At 33.2% G+C, this 23,873-nt stretch overlaps 2 protein-coding genes and 1 pseudogene across 2 annotated transcripts; 2 read left to right on the top strand and 1 right to left on the bottom strand.

Moving 5' to 3' along the window:
• The first annotated feature begins 10,503 nt into the window (after window positions 1–10,503).
• Window positions 10,504–14,613, top strand: LOC129899166 (protein Dr1 homolog). The gene is made up of 6 exons (XM_055974008.1): window positions 10,504–10,898; window positions 11,087–11,149; window positions 12,038–12,127; window positions 13,238–13,332; window positions 13,925–13,993; window positions 14,248–14,613. Exons 2-6 carry the CDS (start codon window positions 11,095–11,097, stop codon window positions 14,413–14,415), a joined length of 477 nt encoding a protein of 158 aa, XP_055829983.1. The 5' UTR covers window positions 10,504–10,898; window positions 11,087–11,094; the 3' UTR covers window positions 14,416–14,613.
• A 2,189-nt stretch (window positions 14,614–16,802) lies between these two features.
• On the top strand, window positions 16,803–18,097 carry LOC129899165 (protein MIZU-KUSSEI 1-like). Its single transcript, XM_055974007.1, has one exon. The coding sequence runs from the start codon at window positions 16,990–16,992 to the stop codon at window positions 17,863–17,865; it is 876 nt and encodes a 291-aa protein (XP_055829982.1). The 5' UTR covers window positions 16,803–16,989; the 3' UTR covers window positions 17,866–18,097.
• A 2,797-nt stretch (window positions 18,098–20,894) lies between these two features.
• On the bottom strand, window positions 20,895–23,606 carry LOC129900141 (early nodulin-like protein 1; annotated as a pseudogene).
• Between the last annotated feature and the right edge of the window lie 267 nt (window positions 23,607–23,873).

The following is a 23,873-nucleotide window of genomic DNA, read 5'->3' as shown; positions in this document are numbered from 1 at the left end:
ATTGAGGATGAACATTTTGGGGAGGGAAGATTAATAGACTAATTAGTAAGGGGTTAAGCACTGGATGCAGAGGTTTATCGACCGATTCCCTTTTGCTGTTTTTGGCATATATATGTCAGCGTTCAGGGAATAGATCGATGAACCGCTGCCTCCAGTGTCTTCAACCAACTAAACAAATACATAATTAAAAAAAACAAAGGCAACATAGCGAATTTATCTGAATCCATTATTTTCAATATGGAATATAAATCCATATATAAAATACAAACAGATAGTGGGTCTAAACTTATCATTTTTAAGAATAAATAAAAGTAATAGATTCAACAATAAAAACATTAAAGTTTGAATCCATATGGTTCAAATTTTGAATCTGTTTCAGGCAATAAACACTAAAAACTTCAACAAATAATCAAAGTTCTCAGTTATGGCATACCATCACAGATCTGATCAACCCATATTAAAAATAGAATCTGCCGGACATTGCACAGAAATCATACACACGGATCTAAACAAACTCAACACAAAAGAAGTATAAATACAAAATATATACGGTACATATATATAACGAAAATCTAACAAAAAGTTCTGGAAAATATATGAGAGGAGTGTGAAATATGATATGAGAGGACATGAAACTGTGACGCAGTTTTTTCTCTTTTTCTGATGTGTATCCTTCGGAAGCAGCAGTCGTTTAACTATACACAAACTTGCGGCGACTTTAGGTTAGATTACTAATTTACTTATTTAGCCCTCAATATTAAGCGAGCGTTTGCCTCTAAGTTTTCAAATATTCTTGGCAAATTATTTTTGTGTGAAGTTTCTCTATGCGTTTGGCTACATGTTTTCTCAAGTTTTGGTGAAATTTTAAAAAATATTACTTTGTACCCATAAGTTTGTGTTATTATTTTATAATAACATGTTCCGCTAAAAAAAATCTTATAACATAATTGATAACAATCAACAACAACAAAATAACAATATGGACAAGAGCAATACGTTAATCAAATTAAAAATAAATTGTTCTTTTTTCTCAACCTTATCACTCAAACTATTTTTTTCCAAATGAGGTAATAACAAACTATTATTATAGAAAATCTCCCCACATTCTACGAACAATCTCTTTCCGACAAGTTTTCATTTCAAGATCAAATGAGTGAGAAGATGAATCAATATTGTTACTCTGAGTCGAATGTTCATCATTTTCATCAACAATCATATCATCACTTTCATATTCAGTGAATATTTCATCACAACTTTGATTTTCACGCAAAAATTATGTAATACGGCACAAACTATTCTAAATCTACTTTTCTACTCACCAAATGTTCTTACTATTACATTACCCAAAAAGACATGTCTATATTTAAATAGCTCTTTGTCATTCTTAGGCTTTGTTTCACTTCTCATGTAGTCTTGAAAATGATATCGCACTCCTATATATGGAGCTAGAAATCCTTTTGTATTTCAAAAACCAGCATCAACAACGTAATATTTTTCTACAAAAATTTAAAAAATGTAATTCAGATCATACTTATGTTTCTTCTTAATTTAATCCTTTCTAAAATGCTATCAAAAATGAAATTACTAATTTACATACCAATGGAAAAAGAAAGTTATTCAAAAATGAATAATCCGGTTATTTATTAATGGATAGAGATATTATTTAATAGTGTTAGTTGGCCATATTAATGAAGTAAGTTGGTAGATAAATATTAGTTGGAATTAATAAATAATGTGTGTTTATAAAATATAAAAAGTTTGGGGTAAATTTTATATTTTTAAAACTTTCCAAATTTCCAAGTTCTAATTTTTTCTAGAACTTGAAAACTTGGTATGTTTGTCAAATATATTTGCCAAGTAATAACAAATCATATGAATAAACAGTAATTTTCAAAAAAAAAATTAATTTTTTTTCAAAAACTATTTTGGGCCAAACTGCACCGAAGAATTCGAGGAAGCAAAAATGATTTGTGAGGAAATAAAAAAGAGGATTGTTTTACCAACTAATGTTACAAGTTAATTATGCAGGTCAATTTTAAGGAAGTTGGGGAATCGGGTGGTCTGTCATAGTTTTCGCCAAGCTAACGAAAGTTGCAGACGTTTTGTCCGGATTAGGTTTCAAGCTAATAATGATCAAACAACCACATATTATGCTAACTTCACCAAATGTTGTAAAGGCACAATTAAAGGCTGACCAAGATGGAGTACCATCTAGTAAATTAGTATTATGATCTACCTGTAATAAGTAATCACTAGAACGATATATATATATATTCTTTTAAAAACTTACAAGTTATGAAATTTAATGATTAAACTGACTAAATTTAATGTAATTTTATCCAAGTGATACTAATTGGTACAAATAAAAGTTGGGCACTTCAAGAAAATTTTTTGAAGAGAAATCATAATTTAAGTCTAGAAGGATTACATATATAATTGAAATTTAAAATTTGAAATATTATCCACTAATCACTAGTGAAGATGATGGATCGAAGAAGAAACAAATTTGCAAAAGTTTAGGCGTCTTCCGATCTTGATAAAAGGAAGAATTACACGTTTATCACACAATTTTTGTAGATGTTTCATAGTAACTAGCTTTTTCGGCTGGTCTATACGTGGAATCATGTAGTATACAATTTTGTAAAAAGGATTATTATTATTACTATTAAAATAATGCTTTTAAAAAATAAAGTACAATTTTTTATGGATAAATATAGAGCATCGCATGGTAATTTATTTATCGAGGTCAAGATGCTTAAATATTTTATGAATCTAAAAAAATGATTGTTCAAGGTTTAGATTAAATACATGTAAAATTGTTTATGAGGTTCAAACATGTTTTGAAGCATATCGTACTTAATATTTCATTGTTAAAAAAATATACGAAAAAGAACACATATTAAGATGAAGTCATGAAATTGATAGGCGTCGAAATGTGAACGACTTGAATAAAAAATAAACGGGTAAGTTATCCTTAGAGCTGTCGAAATGGATTGGCCCAATTCAATCAAACCCTAAAAGGTTAGCGAGTTAAATGGGTTAGGACAGGCTGACCCTTTTAGCTAAAGGGCCTATAAAATAACTGTCCAACCCAGCCTTTAGCGGGCTATGGGTTGAGATGGGTTGACCCTTCAATCAAAAGATGGACAACATTGGTCTCTTAGAAATACTATCGAACATTGATCAACACAACAACAATACGTCAAAAGTTCACATGTACATGAGTTCTACACACTTTAGTGGAATACTTACAAAACAATAAAAAAGGTAAGATACAATAGTCAACAATCATAAGATTCATCATAACAACATACATCACATGGTTATTTTTTCATAAACTAGAAAAGAAATGAGTAACAAGAAATTATGCATAAACACAAAAGTAAAAGAGGTTAAAGATTCATAGTTGTAGTAATTTCAATTGCCTAGTTGCTGAAGATTTGGCAAAATAAAACACTACTTAAAATATATATAATAAATATTTTTAAAATTCACGATCAACAGGTTGGGCGGTTGGCTTCTGAGGCTCGCGGGTTGAGCCTATGAGGCTGGTGGGGCAAATAAGGCTAGGCTAAAAAACCTCGTTTCTCAATAGGCTAAAATTTTTTAGCCCAACCCTACTTAATTCAATGGTTGGGTTGGGCCGCCCTCGCGGGCCAAACCCATTTTAACAGTTTTTATTGTCCATATTACAACGATTTGCTATAGATAACTAACCCAAAAAAATGAATGAGCCAGCGTTGATAAGACAACCTAAATTAATTTTTATTATTATAATTTTTTGATTTACTGAATAAATGATTGTTGGGCGGTAGACTATCTAGAGTGAGTGAACGGCTAGCCAAAGCTTCTCGTTTGGAGAAAAATCGTGGTGGGAGATTGGAGAATTCAAGAACTAAAGCAATCAGTGTCGTCAGTGCACATGCGTCGTCGTTAATCCAAAGGCTTTGTCGTCGAGAGCCGGACGAATTGTCCCTTTTGGTAATTTCTTATTTCGTTGGCCCTTTTGATTATTTTGTTTACTTGAAAAGGTTATCATTTATACTCCAGACTCGAAATAATTAAATGACTATTTTATCTAATTCAAAATAAATTTTAAAGGATAAAATAGGTGAATAATATTTCATTGAAGGCCTTTGTGCATTTAATATAAAATAGACTAGTCTCTATAAAAGGGCCACATATGTTTATCGTAAAATTTAACACAAACTTTATACTGTGAAAATATAATATTTGAAATTAGAAAATCTTATTAACTTTTATTCAACTTTGGTGACGTAATACTTTAATTAAAGATAACTACAGGCAAAATCATTTATGAAGCATGCATATAATAATATAATTAAAACATCTCATAAAAATTAACAATAATGTATATATCTTTGATACCATCAGGTCAACTCAATGCTTCAGTCATAAGTCGTGTGAAACTCCATTCGTCTTAAACATATGAATATTAAAAGATTTAAGAGAATAATTTAATATTGTTTTCAATTATTTTTACTTGTTTATATTTAATTTGGCATGTTTTTTTAAAAAGTGATTAATAAAATCATAAATTTACTATATTCCTTTTTAAATATAATAAATTTAAATTTTAGAAAATGCAATAAAAAAATAAATAGTACTTAATAATAAAGATAAAATATGTATCAAATGATAAATTATATCTTATTTTTTAAAATCGAACAAATAAAAATAGACATTTACTTTTAGTATAATGAACGAGTAAAATTAAGCAAATGAAATAGTTATTAAAGAATAAAAATGCCAATCAATTTTTAAAGTTCTGATAATTCACCTTTCAACTATGAAGTTTTTCACTTTTAGATATTATACATATAGGCTCGACACTTATCCACCAAGAGATTCGTGAAATTTCTGTGGATTGCGTAGGGGGAAATCTACCAAAGCTAGGCAGATAGATAGACTCCTTTCCCGCTGCTAAGGGAGAGCAAGTTTGGTAGGGATATTTTTAAATAGAGTGTATTAATAATATTTGCATTATTTTTTATGCATTATTTGATTTAATGTATTAAAAATTACATGTATTGCACAATTTTATATATATATTTATAACAATACCCTCCACAATATATGATGAAAATGATATAAATAAAATTTTGAGGGGCATTGGAGTCTTTAAGCAGGCTAATGCATGCGTTAAATTTCCTTGCATTACTAATACCATGAAATTTCATGTATTAGTAATACTCCTCAATACACAATAGAGCGTATAACTAATGCAAACAATGCTTGTACATAGGTTGAAATAGTGTAACAAACAAGATACTACTAATACACAAAGTTAATGCATGTATTATTTCTTCTTATACACTCTACCAAACGACCCCATAAAGATAGACATAGCTTATAGATAGGTAGATTATAGATATAATGTATGATATGATGATGATGATAATTGAATAAAGACTAGATGAATCTTAATAGTTGAGTTTGTTGGATACATGAATTTTTCACCTTATTGGTGATGATACATATGTTGTATCGAAGGATTTAGAATATGTTGAGAGGTCTAGTGATTTTGGGTATTGTAGGACATGTATAGAGATTAAAGAAATTGTGGGTGTTATTCATTTATAGGATCTGCTTGGAAGATCAACTAGGTCAAACGAGATTTCGGTGAAATTTTTAAAAAATGCAATTGGTATAGATATGAAATGGTTGACTAGATTGTTTAGTGTCTCTTTTGAGATAGTGAAAATATTTGAAGAATCAAGATGGAGTACTATTACTAGTTGTACAAGAACAAAAGTGGCATTTAAATTACAATAACTTTAGAGGTATTAAGCTACTGGGCCACAATATGAACATTTGGGAAAGGGTGATTGAGATAAGAGTGAGGAGGGACATGAATATTCCAATAACCAATTCAAATTCATGTCACGGTGCTCAACTACATAAGTCATTCATCTTGTGATAAGATTGGTAAAGCAGTATAAAGAGAGAAAGAAAAACTTACACATATGTTTATTGATCTAAAAAAGGCTTACGACAAAGTGTTAAGAGAAGTTCTATGGGATGCTTGGAGGCTAAAAAAATATGCTTGGTGTACATTAGAGCAATAAAAAAATATGTACGATGGAGACAAGACCAAAGTAGAGATGTTGAGAGGTGACTCAAAGCCCTTTTCAGTTTGCGATGGGGTTGCATCAAGAATCGTAAGCCTTTTGCTGTGAACATCGTCATTCATCTTTAAAGCTAGTGTTGCTAAATGAATGAATGATAAATCATAAATTGAAAAAATAATTTGGGTGTTATCATAAAGCTTTATATCGTTAAATTCATGAGTGTGAGATAAGTAGACTCGAACCAGTAATATCCATTGCAGGTGTAAACCACTACCTATAAAGTCCCCCGACTAATTGTTATGTCCCGTATTTTTGTACATTGGAACGTTTTTAAGCTCCTTTAAAGCTGCTATGTGATCCATATTATTCATGACGTTATCAAATGATCCTAAAGAGGAGGATGTAACACCCCATAGTTTTCATAGACTAGTTCTATGTGAGTAGTGATGGTTTGAAATAGGGTTGGAAGGATTTGAAAAGGGTTCAAGGCCAAATAATTTATCATAGTAATCGACCTACTTGCTTAAGCTACTGGTTCGGATGTCTTACATAATTTTAGCTACTTGATTACACGTCTAGCTTAAGTAGCAAAGATCACACAGGTTCTTAAGGTAAGACTAATTACTAACCTCCTAAAAAGAACAAGTAGGTGATGCACCTACTTCAAGTAGGTAGTGCACCTACTTAAAATATGTAGACTGCATTTTAAATGAAAAGGCTAAGTAGGTGATGCAACTACTTACAAATTTATGGCAGAAATCAAGGAAGTGATGCACCTACTTTCTTAAAGTAATAGACAAGATCATTTCGGGATGCGAGATAGAGATTATTATTCCCGATTTTAATTAATACACGAATTGATTATAAATTTTATTTGGTCTAAAAATATTAGTGGAAATTAGGGATTAATTAATCATGGTTAGACCCCTAAGTGGACCCCACCAAGACATGTGGCAGAAGCTGATTGGTGTGTGGATGATAGTGGGACACATGTCAACTATGGACACATGTCATAAGGGTGGACACGTGTCCAACCCCTAAGGCATCATATATAAGCCTAGTAATGACTAATTAGCTAGTCATTTATCTCATTCTTCTTCAACTTAATCTAGAGAGAAAGAAAGAGAGTCCAAGCCATGGCAACTCACGGCCATGGCTAAAGCAAATCAAGGTCCCAAATTTTGATCCATAAATTAATTCTCTAAGGTATTTTCAACCAATTGAAGGAAATTAACAACGATAATTAATCATTGAAGCAGCAAGAAGGCCTAATGTGTAATCCACGAGTTTCAGCCAACTTAAGGAGCCAATTTATTAAGACAAGAGTTAATCATTTTCTATATGTTTTTGGATGAATTTGGACGTGTGGTGAATGTGTAAATGTGACTTGGATGTATGAAATTATGTATGTTGGTGTTAGAGTGTTGTTGAAGCTGTAGGGCCTGTTTTAATTAAAGTTGGCAAGCTGATTTTATTTAGTATTTTAGTTGTTGTTTTCATGGATTATGTGACGAGGATGAAGAAATTAAATGGCTAAAGTTGAAGTTGTAATGGTTTGAGGGATGTTGTAGAACTTGGTGTAATGTTAACAAAGTTTTCTTGCATTTGAATGAGTTATGTTGCTATCGTGTGGCTGCTGTTATATGCCATTAAATTAGATGAAAAACTTGTATGAAATAATGTATAAGAATCGTAGGTGGGTTGCTTGGCGTGTTCGTAGGTGTTCGCAAGGTTTTCAAGCATTTTTTATGTTCTACTTAGGAGTTGTTTTGATATGTCATTGTTGTTCTTATTGAGCTTGAAAGATTAAGTATGACTACAGTTATCGTATTAGTTGGACTGTTAGAAGATCATTCGATGAAACGTTAAGACTATGGATCATTAAAGATAACTTGAATATGTGGTAGTCGTATGTGGATTGTTATCGAATGTTGTGAATGTTGGGCTGTTTAAAATATTATGTTGGTTGTTCGGAGTATTTTTGAATCTTGTTTTGGCTAGCCTTAACATGACATTTGAACGTGTGATTGTTGATGCTACTTGATGGTTGTATGGCTGGCTGGGATGTGAGAGAAGTGAGCTATATAGGGAAGGTGTTGTCCAATTATCTAGAAATAACCTACTAACGATAAAGTACGTTTAATGTCTTTCCATAGCTTAACCATAGTGCTTAACGTCTTAATATAGGTTGAGACACTACAGGCAGCATATACGTATTGTGGCGAATAGTCGCTAAAGGAATGTAAAGCTATCCCTTATTTCTTTTGGCATGTCTTAGATATAAGTGATATATGATATGAGCTTTGGGGTAATTTCATTCAAAGGTTTCGAGTATGATTCATGATTCTTATTCATTTCTTGCTGTTAAAACTCTTGAAGTAGTTGAGCTACTGTTCTTGAGTCTTCTATACGTTGGACAGTAGTTGGTATGTGAAATTTCTTATTCTTAAAGACTCTATAATGGTTAATGTCCTTAACTTTCGTAAGCTGTTCGCATTATATTAATGCGTATCTACGATCCCTGAGGCTTTATCTAATATGGTTCATAGTGACATTCAAAGAATACTGAACATGATTATCGCCCTGATACTCAAGTATTGATTAGTCTACTTAGCTATTGAGTCTCAAATGATGATCTAAATGCATATGGTTACTTAATACTTTGCTCGTGCATGCTACTGTTACATCTTTCACCAAATTCTGTGTCGAATATGTTATCACTCACATTTTACTACATTATCTATTGAGTCCCTCACTAGGGGACTGGGTACGATATATGATGATTTAATTATGATATGGTTATGGCATCGAGTTCTACGATGGGTCGGATACAGTATATGTATATGATTATATGATGATACGATTATGACATCGAGTCCCATAATGGCCTGAGTATGGTATATGATACTGAATAACATGATTTATTTCGTAAGGCACAGGTACAATGAGTTCTTGATTATCATACTTGTCTCCTGGACTCTATACTTCAGTTATGATCTTTTTTTTTTGTATTTTATGCTTTACATACTCAGTACACATCTCGTACTGACCCCCTTCCTTCCAGGGAGGGGCTGCATTTTATGCCCGCAGGTACAGATACTCGTTTTGGAGATCCACCAGCTTAGAATTTCCATTCAGCTATTTTGGAGTGCTCCATTGTCCCAGAGCCTAAACTTTTGGTACAGATCCTTTTGATGTATATATTTGGTTACCAGGGGTACGACGGGGCCTTGTCCCGTCATATGCTACTGTTAATACTCTTAGAGGTCTGTAGATATATGTGTGGGTTGTGTGTATATGTGTTGGGTTATGCCTATATAACTTGTATTTTGGGATGTTTCCATTCGTAGAAGCAGCCTTGTCGGCTTGCGTATCTACATATTTTGGGATGTTGTATATAGTGAAAGCCTTGTCGGCTCATGTATTATGATATTTTAATTGATTGTGAATCCTCAGGAGACAAGTTACCCTGATACATGTATGTAACGCTTGAGATGATGTCCCATTTTCACAAAGTCTCCATATTGTGTTTGGTTTCAATTTGACGTTGTCTAACAGATACGTATACGAGTGCTCAGCTCAGGCACTAGTCACAGCCTATGGGATTGGACCGTGACACTAATTCTTCCATAAAAGCCACCAATAGACAATAACTTCCTCCAAACATAACTTACAACTTTCATTGTGTTTGTTTTTCAACTTAGAACCTATTTTTATTTGATTTGGTAATAGATTCATTGACTCGACAAATCTAAAAAGAGGTGCATTAGTGTATGTTATTATCAGATAACATAGTTTTGATTGGCGAGACTCGCGACAGAGATAATGTTAAGTTGGAGGTTTGAGACAAATCTTGTAGTGTAAAGAGTTCAAGTCAAGTACGTAGGATCAACACAAAATACTTGAAGTGTTAGTTCAAGGACGCAACACATAAAGTTGGCGTGGATGTGAGACTCGATACACATGCCATCCAAAATATTTGTATCATGATCCATTATCCAAGGGCATAAAGAAATAGACGAAAATATCACACATTATATTATTGCATGATGGATAAAATGAAGGATTGTATCGCGAATTTTGTGTGATAAGAAGAAGAAGCCAAAATTTAAAGGTAAATTTTATAAGATTATGATTTGACCAACTATAATGTATGTAAGGAGTGTTGACAACTCAAAACTTTCACACCCAAAAGATAAAAATTGCGAATGTGTGAACAATCTGAATTCAAATTGATATACTGTTTTTGTAGGCTAATTCAAATATAATTATTCGAAATTTGAGAGAGATGAAATTTTAAATAAAAAATTGTATAATTTACTTATTTTAAAATTATTTGAAATTAGGCTTTGACCAATTTTGAAGTTCGTGCGCACTTCCCCCCTCGACGGTTGGCCTCAATTAGCAGATCCATTAGAATCGGTAATCTCCTCTCCACTCCTTTCGCTCCCATTGGCAATTCACCAAAATTACATCACATCCCCTACGAATTCTAGGACTATATATTATAATATTTATTTCATGTCTTCTTACACATTCGCACACCTTCACAACTTCTACGTGCAAGCCACTCCTCAATTACCATTCACAACTTTTTGCTTTGTGAGACACACGTTACTACTCGCGCGTGGTGATCCTTTTGTTCACCCGCTTTGCAGAAAATTTGCCCTAGATCACCTCCTCCTCTTATATCCACCATGAACAACCACCGGCTGCCACTCCGATCACGGCTGAATTACCAATAATTTTTTTAAATCTCGATTTCGTTTCTTCAATCTGTCAGATTCTAGGATTTCTCTTCCTAAGGTAAGTATAATTTTATTTATTTTATCTTCGATGCTCTAGATCTTTTCCTTTTCGTTTTCTGAAGGATTTATTAGTTTTGATTATTCGAAGCTCTAGATCTTTCCTCCTTTTTGGGGGGGTTTTATATGCAGATATGAGTTTATGATTGTTGAATCTGGATTCAGGATTTTTGATTTGTTTTTTTGAAGGGTTAAAAATGGAACCTATGGACATCGTTGGTAAAACAAAGGAAGATGCTTCACTTCCCAAAGGTTTCTTCTTATCTTCCCTCGCTTTCCTGTGTTTGTTGTTGTTCGTGTACATCATATTCAGATTATTAATTTGTAGTTTTCTCTGGTTGCAATTTTTTTGGGTGTTTTTTCCTCTTGTTACTCCTTTCATATTTGGTTGACCTAGCTATGGTGATTGATTGAAGTAATGAAAGTATTAATTTGTAGACAGCATATATACACTTGATTACTGTTACTTGGATTGCTTTGGACCAAAATTGAACGAGTTTCTCATGATATTTGTTGAGGAAAATTCTATGTTAGCTTAACTTATGACTATTCTGTCTAAAATATTTGAGTTTTGGTGAGATAATTAGCTAGTACAAGATGTGTTAATCACCATGCCTTATGTGGCTTCATCTGCGGGGTGCAGTTTAGGGATTTTCATCCTTTTTACTCATTAGTCTTCCAAATGAAGACCTAGTTAGCTGTGTGGTTGGCAAAGATAAAACATTTTGGTCTCAGTGTTGAGTTTATGTCGAAATAGGTTTGTGCCCAACCTCTTCAATTCTAAAATCATTTCCCGCTAGCTGATAGCTTGATTCTTTGTGCTGTCTAAAGCTCTTTGTTTTGGTTCTATCTCGACATGGTAAGTAGGATATTTGGTGTGAAGTTTCTTAAGTTCCCGCTGCATTAGGTGTCAATAGCCAGAGTAAAAATCAATCTTTCTCATAAGCTGAGTAATGAAAAAAGGCAGCTATCATTGACAATGTGTTAGAATGATGAGCTTGCTGATTCACTTGTAAACAATGATATTGAAACTTTGGCTACCTCATTTAAATTTTACAAATTTGCTATTTGATATAAATGACATAGTTTCGTTAATGGCGTATTGTCTTTGGCTATACTAACCATTGTATCTCTTCTCAGCAACTATGACAAAAATTATTAAAGAAATGTTGCCCCCAGATGTTCGTGTTGCCCGAGATACTCAAGATCTTTTGATTGAATGTTGTGTAGGTGAGTTGATTTTAATTTGTCTGGTTTAATTCTTTATGTTCAGCTTAGTTATCACGATAACTATGATTGTTGTTTAGTACTGTTTGTTATTGACACAACTCTGTGTCTCTCTGATTTTAATGGGAACTTTTATCAAGCTGTTTTTTTTTTTTGTAATGATGATGTACTAGCCAACTCGCAAATGGGAAGAAATCACCTAGTATTTGTTGCCTCCGCTGCGATTTGAACTTGAGACCCCATGATTTTCTTCTCACTTTATTTATCACTAGGCCATACTTATGGACCAATTGATTTTAATGGGAATATGTTGGTGTATAATCTGTTTCTCATGGGAAGTGTATGGATTGAAGGGAAAGTGTGCCTTAAAGGCCTCTTGGTCCTCAAATTCCATAGTCTGACCAGACGTAGCAAGAAGAGTATGATAGAATTGCATGGTAGTGACTACTGAGCACAGTTTAAGACATCAAGTAGGTTACTGTGGACAATTTTAAAGGGATTCAAAGTCTTAACTTTTGACAGATCATGTGTTTTATTCTAAGATGATTCATACAGCTCAAACAGATCGAGGACGGAATCCCGGCAGAGGCAAAAAGGATAGGTGATTCTTCCCATTTGCCTAAGTTGTGGTTCAAGTATACCTGGAACTTGCAATAGTGGAAGGATGCAAGCACCTGATGAAATAGTTGAGGTGTACACAAGTTAACCAGACACTAACATAGTATTATTTTTGTTAAATACATGATTAATACAACTCAAATAAAATTCCTCCAGGTCTCAGTTACACTAACATATCCAACATTTGGTGATCTCCTTTTCCGCTCCAGTCTTGTCAGATGAATTTGAAAGTAATAATTATTTTTGGTGCTGAACTGCTGTTTCCATAGATGTTCTGGCTGGTGATGTGTCTTTGCTATTTGAACATGGTTAAACTATTTTCCCCTGTTCTCCATGGATAATTGAATTTTACCTTTCAATTATAGTAAGTATATAATAAATCTGCTTCTATTATAGTACTTCAATTAGCTTCAGGTTATTATATAAATTATTTCATAAGTGTGTTTCCCTCTTTCTTGTTAGCTAAGTATTTGTGACTTTGTCCATGTTGTGCAGAGTTCATTAATCTTATCTCATCAGAATCCAATGAAGTTTGTAATAGAGAAGAGAAACGAACAATCGCACCCGAACATGTACTCAAGGCTTTACAGGTGCTTGAACAGACCATGTAGTTCTGCTTCTATAGTTCCATGTGTATCTGCTTCAAGTTAGTTTTGTACTCCAACTCTCTGCTGGCACTTTTTACTGTAAGATTTATCAGTTTACTCCAAGACGAGAAGGAAAAGTTCACACCTAGTTTTCCTCTAAGACAAAGTTAGATCAATAAGGATAACAAACTATTTGTTTCTTGACTTTGGAGTCTGTTTCTTATGCCCTAGAAGTGATAGGTCTTATCAATGACCAATGCAAAATTGCAAATACTCTTCATGATTTTAAATGATGTCTGCATTTTGGTCTATAAAGGAATATATTCACCACAGAAACCAATGGAACCAGTTTTAAACTATGGTATGTGATAGTAAAATTTTATTTTCATCACTGACCATCTGGAAAGCTTTCTTTTTTTCTACCATAATAACTACCAGCCAGAAATTTGAATCATGTAGTGTCCTTTCCATGTTAACCTATTGATATTATCTGCTAGTGAATATTTGGAAGTGAAATATAAAGACACAATTTGGTAATCAGAATTTGCTTGTATTGTTTGCCAGTGGCAGCTTATATTAAGTGATGATCTCTCAGGTTCTTGGTTTTGGGGAATATATTGAAGAAGTATATGCTGCATATGAACAACACAAGCTAGAGACCATGGTATGTTCTCTTCTCTCTGTTGTCTGTCTTTAGTTTTTTAACATATGGATGACCTGTTATTTCCTCTCCGTTATTGAATAGCTGTGTCGTCCATTGGTCTTATCTTATCAGTTTCTTTTCATTTCTCGTTTTCCCTCCTAGTCATTTTCTCCTCCCTTCGACTCCTCAACATGTAACTAAACCATCTGAAATGATTTCGAAGGGCAGTAGTTTTTATCGTTTGTATTGCCTCATGGTGTATTTTTCTACCATAGGACACTGTGAAAGCTGGAAAATGCAGTAATGGAGCTGAAATGACTGAAGAAGAAGCATTAGCTGAGCAACAGAGGATGTTTGCTGAGGCGCGTGCGAGGATGAATGGTGGTGTTACAGGTCCCCCCAAGCAGCACGATTCAGAAGCAGAGCAAACCTTGAATAGCTGACTTCACCTTTTTAGTTATTCTGTAGGAAAAAAAGCATCTCTAGTCTGTTTTAGCAGCAGGATCTCTCTTCTATTGTGTACAAAAAGGCTCCTGGCGCATGTGTCGGCTTGTGAGGGCTCTAGTTCAGTTTGTACTCAGATGCATTATGTTCATATATACTGTAAATTAGTAAGAATTTGCTTCAGAATGTCCCCTAAAGTTTCTTGTCAGTTTTTCTGTCAAAAAGGCGTCTTAATCATTGTAATGGCCATTAGCTCACATGTTTGGCCGACTTCTCAGCCCCCACCAGGAGTCAATGTGATTTGGATGTGCCTCTTTCGAATTCCCCCAGATAAAAAATGGTCTCAACACTGAAAGTAAAACCACTGAGGAAAAAATTGTACTTCCACCCAAATAAAAAAATGTCACATACTGTACTAGTGGGAAAGAATGATGACTGTGATGGTCTCTATACAAGTAGGGAAATTTGGATATCTCCTATTTGGTTTGAGGTATGGATTATTTTATCTCTGATTATTTGTATTCAAATGCGGAAGAAGTTTAGACATGACCTTAGATAGGAAGGTGTGAAGGATGTATATTATGCTAGAAGGTTAGTAAGCAGTGAAGTGTTGTTTTGCTTTTCGAGGGTTTAGGTGTGTTGGTATTTGTCTTGTACTAGTTGAAATATTGTAGTTCTTACTTTTGATATCTATCTTAGTTTGTTGTTTATTGTGTTTCGATTGTTGCACTATTTTGCTGTTTTTGGTGCTTTCCTTGTTAGTTTATGTTTCTTTCCTCATTGTTTTCTTACTCTTTTTACTTGAATTTTTCTACACTTGTCGAGGGTTTTCAAAAACCTCTTTATCTCCATGAGGTAGTGGTACGGTCTGTGTACATTTTATTATTCCTAGATTCCACTTGTGAGATTTTATATACCTATTATTTCTAGATTCCACTTGTGAGATTTTATTGGGTATAGTGTTGTTGTTGTAGTATTAAAATGATGGGATTACTATTTCAGAAGATGTTATATCCTTGTTTATCCAGTCTTACCAGACGACCAGTTAGTGCACAATGGCTAGGACTCTAGGGGTCATTATAAATTGCCTAAACGGGCATTCCTTGTTTACTTGGATCCACCAGATCACCACTAGTTGTTGCTAGTGCAATTCTTTTTTTTTTCGCTTTCCGGAAATTTGAACATAAAATGGCTCCTCTGCATCCTTTAGGCCCACGATCACTTTTTCATTTGTAGCTCTGTTGTTTATTGCAAATAATTCTGTCTCGAGTAGAGAATCTAAGTGATTGCTGAGCTAAGCCCAACATCATCACTGGATCTTGTCCTCTGGGTATAATTTGCAGTGTTATCAGAAAAAAAAAACATCATACAGAATGTTATGTTGGGGGATGTCTAGTGTAATAAATTGCAATGGTACTTTGGTTCTCAGCAACTTTGTGACCACATCTCTCTTTATTCCATCTGTGTTTTGGTTGAAGACAAGAAAGAGACAGTCAAGCCACACTCTTTCAAGAAAGTGAAATATCACTATACTATGTTTCACTGAGATTCCTTTAATTCAAAATATTATTCCTTCATTTTAATTAGTTTTACTTTCTTTTTTGGTCCATTTTAAAGAGTATGTTTCTTGACTTTTTTGATAACTTTTCAATTTCAGTTTTACAAGTAACACGTTTAAAGTCATAAGATTAAATGTCATTTTAGTACATTCTACTAAATATCTTTAATGTAAGACTGTAAAATTTAAAAGTCTATTTTATTTTCTTAAATGTCATGTCAAAAAAAAAATTAGATAAACATATTGAGATGTAGAGAATATTTGTTTTTGGGGTATTTCCTTACCTGAAACTAGGGATGACAATGGGGCGGGGTGAGGCGGGTTGAAGTAATTATTATCAAAATTAATGCGCGGAGCAGGTTACGGGTTGTTGAGGATTTAAGGTATCAAATGGGAATCTAAAAAAAAAACAATCTTTGTAATTAGTAAAAATCTAAGATATAAACTTTTTATATTAAATTTTGACTTTAATTTTAACTTTTTTAAAAAAAAATTAAACTAGACAAATGTTAATTAGAGTTAATTAGCGATTAAGAAACAATTGTTGAAATGTTAACTAGAAATAATTAATTAGTAGTTGAAATGTTAATTAGCGAAAAATGAAAAAAAATTATGAATTTTATTTTTCATATTAAATTCAATTAAAAAAAAAAACATAAAAAATTATGCGGAACGGATTTATGCGGGGTGGGTCAATATAGGGCGGAATGGATTGAAAATAAAAAAAATTATTATGCAGGACAAGGCGAAGCGATTTAAAAAATTTGCGAGTTAGCTAAATCCGCGCTGCCATGCGCGATTGCCATCCCTACCTCAAACCTGTCCTTTTCCTGTATGTCACTGCCAATTCCTATGACAGTTGGTAGGGTAGCTTATGTTTATCTTATTGTCAGATTCTTATATTCCGACTATGTACTAGAAGCAAAACAAATAAACAAACCAAAAAAGAAAATAAATCACTTTCCTACCCAACAACACTTTAAAAGGTGCAGCCTACTTTGCTTTAGTTTCTCAGATGAAGACAATCATGGCAAAGAGTTCCCAGGATTTGTCCTCCAAGAAACAGTTCAACTGGACAAGCAAAGTCAGCAATGAAGAAGAAGTAGCTGAAGAAGCTACATCTCTTAAAACCTCCTCAAACACAAACAACACTAAAGATGGAAAGACAGACAACATAAAGTTAGCTCCTTTGAAACCTCCAGAAGTCTCAATAACCAAATCTCCTTCCTTAAACACCATCCATGAAGACAAGACAGAGGACAACAAGTTAATTCAAGAATCAGAAACAGCAGCTTCAACGTCTGCCTCAACAAGGAGGAAAGCAGTAGTGGCCAAGCTGAAATCAGTGCTAACATCACTTGGTAAAAACAGAGGAAATTTCCAACAAGGCTTAGGAACCAAAGTTGTGGGTACCCTTTTCGGACACAAACACGGTCATGTACATTTTGCATTTCAGAAAGATCCCAATTCACAACCAGCCTTCTTGGTAGAACTCGCGACCCCAATAAGTGGACTAGTCAACGAAATGTCATCGGGGTTGGTTAGGATTGCATTGGAATGTGACAAGACAGACGAGAAGAAATCAACTAAACTCATAGATGAGCCTTTATGGAGGACTTATTGTAATGGTAAGAAATGTGGTTTTGCAACAACAAGAGAATGTGGTCCAAAAGAATTGCAGATTCTGAAAGCTGTGGAACCTATCTCTATGGGTGTCGGTGTTTTGCCGCGGAATGAAGAAGAGAGTGATGAATGTGATTCAGGGGATGTAATGTACATGAGGGCTAAATTTGAAAGAGTTGTAGGGTCTAGAGATTCAGAGGCATTCTACATGATGAATCCTGATTGTGATGGAGCTGCTGAACTTAGTATTTACTTGCTCAGAGTCTAATTTAAGTAGACTCAGACATGATTCATATAACCGACTCCAACTTGTCTGGGATTGAGACGTATGTTGTTAATATAGCCATGTTATGGTCTTTACTTTTTGTTTCTGTTTTTAGAAGAAAATCCGGTAGGCGAACGGTAACTGATTGATGTATTTCTTTTTGTTTCTTTCTTGGGTGGAATGGGAGATATATATATTACTGATATAATCAAATTAATTAGTCTTGCAGTTCATTTGATCATTGTGTTTGTATTATTAATTCTCAGTTGATGTCACTTGTATATTCACCAATTTTGCAATTACCCAACTGTTTATCTTCCCAAGCTTGTGGATTGTGACAAGTCCTTTGCAGCATATTCTAATCACTAATTGAGACTGTTGTTTTCGTGGAAATGATCTGATCATTTATAAAATTGAATAGGAAAAAATGACTTTTTAGATCTCTTATGCATAAATATAAAGATTTTTTATAAAAAAAATATAAAATTATAAATAACTTTTAAAGGGCTACAAAACAAAATAGTTGAGTTTGGGAAACTATTGTTACAAGAAAAAAGAAAAAAAAAGTATGGGATGTATGTGGGGGCAGATTTAGAAGCTAGTTACGGCTTACATGAACCCAATAATTTTTGTTCACTCTTTTTATATATATATCAAAAGATTTACTAAATATTTATAAATATTTGACTATGAATTCATTTATGATTGCAATATTAATTTAAAATCAATGTATAAATTCATAAATTTTAAATTTTGAATCCGCCTCTTATATATAAAAAATGTGCAATATGGAGCAACGTTTTTCCTTATGCAGAGGTGAACCATGGTCATATTTAAAACATCTAAACAGATAATACTTGATGCTTTTCTTTTTCCTTCTTTTCTTGACTGCTTTCCTCTAATTTTGAAAGATTTGCCACCTACTTTTTCTTGGAATCTCATTTAAAGTGTCTAATTGTCACATGTTTTGGTGCGTATTTTTGGTCTGCGCTTTATCGAAGTAAACATGAAAATCCCAAGAAATTAAACTATTACAGCATAATCACAGAAGTCCCCCAAAAGCAGCGCCAACCAAAGATTTCTTTGCCTGACATACATCTTACTCAGCTGCAGAATTTCCCGGAGCATTTGAGTATGATCTTTTTTCCACTTTTTTCGTTGTTGAATCATAAAATTTCAGAATTCGGAATTTTTAAAATTTTGCAAAATAACAAAAAGATTTTCACAGAAATTCAAAAACAACTCCAATTTATATTTATGATCAAATACTACTCTAATTTTCAAATATCATTTTTCACATTAAAAATATTTTTTTTTCAAATTTAACAATGAAGCATGAAAAAATGCCGTACGGCCATAATTCAAAGAAAAGTCATTTAGCTATATGCCATCATTCCCTCTCCAAGTTTCAAGGCTTTCTCAATTCTTTTGTTTATCTTGGCTTTCCTTTTTCTTAAAGCCAAAAAGAAAGGTTAAGGCTTTGGGGCCATCTTAAGTGTTAGTGGCAATGTGGCATTGATTATAACTTAAAACAAATTAACTGAGATGATCATATTAACATTACATCCACAGTATTTTTGATGTTTTCTTTTGATCATTTTGTTATCATTACACAAAGATTCATAAATTATTTGTGGCCGATAAACCTTAGCCTTTTTTAGCTTTGTTTATTTAGAGCACCTGTGTGGTCATCCAACTAAATACGATATATTATTTGTATAATTCTAAAATATTATCTAAAGACAACCACAATCAAAAAAGAGGTTGAGTGCGTGGTGCAATGGTTGAGAGGTGGTCTTCACTCCTTCAAGTCAAGGGATTGAATCACACTTACCAAATGATATTTTTTGCGATAATATAATTAAATATATTTTGCTCGCCAAATTGTTGTCACCAGGGGCGGAGCCACCTTAAGTTCAAGGAGTTCATCTAAATTTTCTTCGGTAGAAATTATATTATTTGTATATGATTAAAATAATTTTTTATGTATATATAGTAGATATCGAACCCATTCGACTAGTTTGTGAGTCTACTCTTTAGATTTTGAACCCCTTAATGAAAATCCTAGCTCTGCCACTAGTTGTCACTATAAAATTTTATACCTTATTTTAAAAAATAATGGTGTACCCGTCGTCTTGAAATCTTGGATTCATATGTGCTTGTCACAACTAACTATTTACATCTATGTTTGCATTTTAACCAAGTAAATTTCCTATTGATTATATTTATGTTTAAAACTTAAATAGAATAATTTTGTAAGATACGCTTCTCCAGTGTTGGAGTTGTGGACGTCTTTGAAGTCTAAACAGAAATAAGATGGGCAATACTTGGAGACTGGGGTTCAATATGCCCTTTGTTTTTATAATCGTCCATAAGTGTACACCTGAACATATATAGCAGAACGTCCACAAAAGTTTGGACAGATAAGAAGAACCCACCTAAAATATATTTAAACCCAGGACCATTGATTTCCAGTGAAATTTTAACTGCTACACAAAAAGATTACTTGTTTATATTTCAAGTTATATCAATTCCACACACTATGCAGTGACGTGTGGGAAGTACAATAGATTGAACTCGTGCCATTGAAGCTTAACACGTTTTTTGGATGGTTATTACCCGTTGTATTGTATTGTTAGTCTGAATACAATGTTTATTTTGATTGTTAGTCAAGTAACGACAAAAAGACATATTTGGTACCTTAATATTTTTTTTCTTTACTTATTATTTAATATTTCTATTTTATCATTTACCCTTCAGAGTAACTCTACCAGCCCATAAAATAGAAATTTCTTGTAGGTTTATCACTCAAAATATGGATATATGACATTATGTACGACAAAGAACGATAAAATTTATCCAAATATTGTATTCGTTGAAACAATAACATACGACACAATATAATACATTATGAAACAATACGTAACAACCATCTAAACAAAGCATAAAAAAAAATAGGAAAACGCATATAATGTAAACTGCAGGTTGCAACACACCAACAAAACCACGATTTGTTGAAGCCCAAAAAACAATTTCCATTTCATTCATTCATAGTAGAAAACCAAGATGCACACTAACCTAATTATTATAATTAGAAAAGACCTAAACTATTCAAGATTCATAAACTAAAAAAAATAACCTACAATATTAATCGCCAAAAACAACATTCCATTTATAACATTAATCACGTTAGCACCAGCAATTGTAGGTGCGGAAGTATGCTTAGCAGACTGAGGAGAAGCTGCTGGTTCTAAAACTTTGATTATCATCTTCAATCCCCTCTCGCAATGTCCTGATACACCACTGATGAAGTAATATAACCCTGGTTGCTCCAATTTATAAATAGACTTTCCAATGTTGGAGAAGAAAATCGGATGACTCGACTTGCATTTCTCGTACTCCTCTTTAGTCACTACCAGCACTGAATCTTTTTTATACTCAAATTCTGCGTACACCACACAGTGAAATTACAGTAAATATCATGCAACATGAAAATGGAATGCACATAACAGATGAGTAGAGGCGGATTCAGAGTTTTGAATTTTTTATTGGTTAACTTGATGTATAACATGCTACAATCAATTATACTGCATTGATAGTATAAAACTTCTTTATACTGTCAAGATATATAACTTAACCATGTTTTTGACTTGAATAGCATCTACGTAGTTGAACAGTGCTTAGAAAAAGTATTAAGTTAATAGTACTATGTAACTAAATTAAATTTTAACATGAACAGCTATTCTAAAAATGATTAACGCTTAAAATAAAGGAGCACTTACTTAAGGTATCGTTAATCTAAAACCTATTTTTTGCAGCCCACTGGTTATAGAGTTGATCATCTTTTACTATAGGGAGTAGGGACGACCCATCCTTTGTCACCGCCTACTTTGAATTCAGTGGCTTGAGCCTTGTTGTAGGAATAAAGTATACTGAATGAGACTATAAAGCAGAGAATATCACTAACGTAACCCATGAAGAAAAAAGGGATTAATTTTTTTGGATTTGAAAGAAGGGAGCTCTGTGAATGCTTTGTCATGTTATTATAAGCTTAATGGAGATTAAAATCAGAGCGGTTTAAGGTTTACTTAAATAGTTAATGGGGCAATTGCGTGGTGGAGCGTGCCATCTAATCAGCAGATAATTATGGGGCGCATGTTGGCATCAGTTCCGTTTACGGGAAGTTCTGTGTTAACTCTTTTAAGTTATAATAACTGTTTATAAAATCTTTTACCGGAAATCTCTCAGTATCAGATTTTGATAAATATTTTTTAAAAAGGTGATCATTATCTGTCTACTTGAGTTCAAATGGGTTAGACTGAATTTGATATATTATTTGTATAATTCAAAAATATTATCTGAAAACACCTACAGTCAAAAAAGTAGAGCCGTCAATACGGACCGTCTCAACCCATCTAGACTAGTTGATACAGATTTTAAAACTCTACGGGTCAAGCCGATCTGACCCATTATTTGTGGTAATATAATTAATTATCTTTTTCTCACCAAATTATTGTCACTACAAAATTGTATACCTTATCTTAAAATGCAATGGTATACCCTTGAATAATATTATATATAAAACTTATATAGAATAATTTGTAAGATAAGTCTCCCCCGTGCTGGAGTTGTGGACGTCTTTAAAGTCTAAACTGAAATGAGATGGACAATACTTGGAAAATGAAGTTCAATATTCCTTCTGTTTTCATAATCGTCCAAAAGTTTACACACCCCTGAACATAGATAGCAGCACATTTACCAAAGTTTGGACAGATAAGAAAAAATCATCTAAAATTTAAACCCAAGATCTTTTTGTTCTCAACTCAATTCATCGACCACAAAGCCACAGTTACAAAGTTAAATCCAGATTGACATTGATTTTCAGTGAAATTTGAACTGCTATATAAAAAGATTATTTGTTTATGTATTTCAGGTTATATCAATTGCAGACCATGCAGTGACGTATGGGAAGTACAATAGATTGTACTGAAGCTTGAAAAATAGCAAAACGCATATAACATAATTACTGCAGGTGCAATACACCAACAAAACCACGAGTTGTTAAAGCCCCAAAAAAACAAATTCCATTTCATTCATTCATAGTAGAAAACCAAGATGCACACCTCCAAGTGCATAATAATTAGAAAAGACCTTAAATATTCAAGATTCATAAACTAAACAAAATAAACTACAATAATAACCGCCACAAGAACCATTCCAATTTTAACATTAACCATGTTAGCATCAGCAATTGTAGATGGGGAACTATGCTTAGCAGATTGAGGAGGAGCTGCTGGTTCTAAAACTTTGATTATCAGCTTCAATCCCCTCTAGCAATGTCCTGATACACCACTGATGAAGTAATATAACCCTGGTTGCTCCAATTTATAGATAGACTTTCCAATGTTGGAGAAGAAAATCGGATGACTCGACTTGCATTTCTCGTACTCCTCTTTAGTCACTACCAGCACTGAATCTTTTATTATACTCAAATCTTAAGGTGTCGTTAATCTTAAACCTATTATTTCCCGCCCACTGGTTATACGATTGATCTTTTTTATTGTAGGGACGACCCATCCTTTGTTACCGCCAACATTGAATTCATTGGCATGAACCTGACTGAAGGAATTAACTGAACTGAGTAATAATACAAAGGAGAGAAAAACATTAGAGGAAGTGATGAAGAAAAAAAGGATTATTTTTTTTGGATTTGAAAGAAGGGAGCTCTGTGAATGCTCTGTCATGTTACTATGAGCTTAATGGAGATTAAAATCACAGCGGTTTAAGATTACTTAAAAAGGGGCAATGAAGTTCTATATTGACTCCTTATAAGTTATAACTGTTTCTCAAATATTTCACCGGAATCGCTTAGCATCAGATTTTATTCAACATTTTAAAAAAAAATCATCATTTTCTATCTAATTAGTGAAAAACAGGGGATACATATTGACGGCACAAAGAGAAAAAAGCTCACTCTTTCTAGTCCTTTTTCTTTAGGCCTTTAGGGGTTT

The sequence above is a fragment of the Solanum dulcamara genome, chromosome 8 (assembly GCF_947179165.1).
Source record: "Solanum dulcamara chromosome 8, daSolDulc1.2, whole genome shotgun sequence".
Taxonomy (NCBI): domain Eukaryota; kingdom Viridiplantae; phylum Streptophyta; class Magnoliopsida; order Solanales; family Solanaceae; genus Solanum; species Solanum dulcamara.
The sequence above is the reverse complement of the archived record's forward strand: the minus strand, read 5'-3'. Positions and strand labels throughout refer to the sequence as shown.

Bases quoted from the DNA above. Each gene is read 5' to 3' on its own strand.
- LOC129899166 (XM_055974008.1), top strand. From the start codon at position 11,095: ATGGAACCTATGGACATCGTTGGTAAAACAAAGGAAGATGCTTCACTT. The intron at 12,128-13,237 runs GTGAGTTGATTT...CATGTTGTGCAG, and splicing joins TTTGATTGAATGTTGTGTAG to AGTTCATTAATCTTATCTCA. The intron at 13,333-13,924 runs GTGCTTGAACAG...ATGATCTCTCAG, and splicing joins ATGTACTCAAGGCTTTACAG to GTTCTTGGTTTTGGGGAATA.
- LOC129899165 (XM_055974007.1), top strand. From the start codon at position 16,990: ATGAAGACAATCATGGCAAAGAGTTCCCAGGATTTGTCCTCCAAGAAA.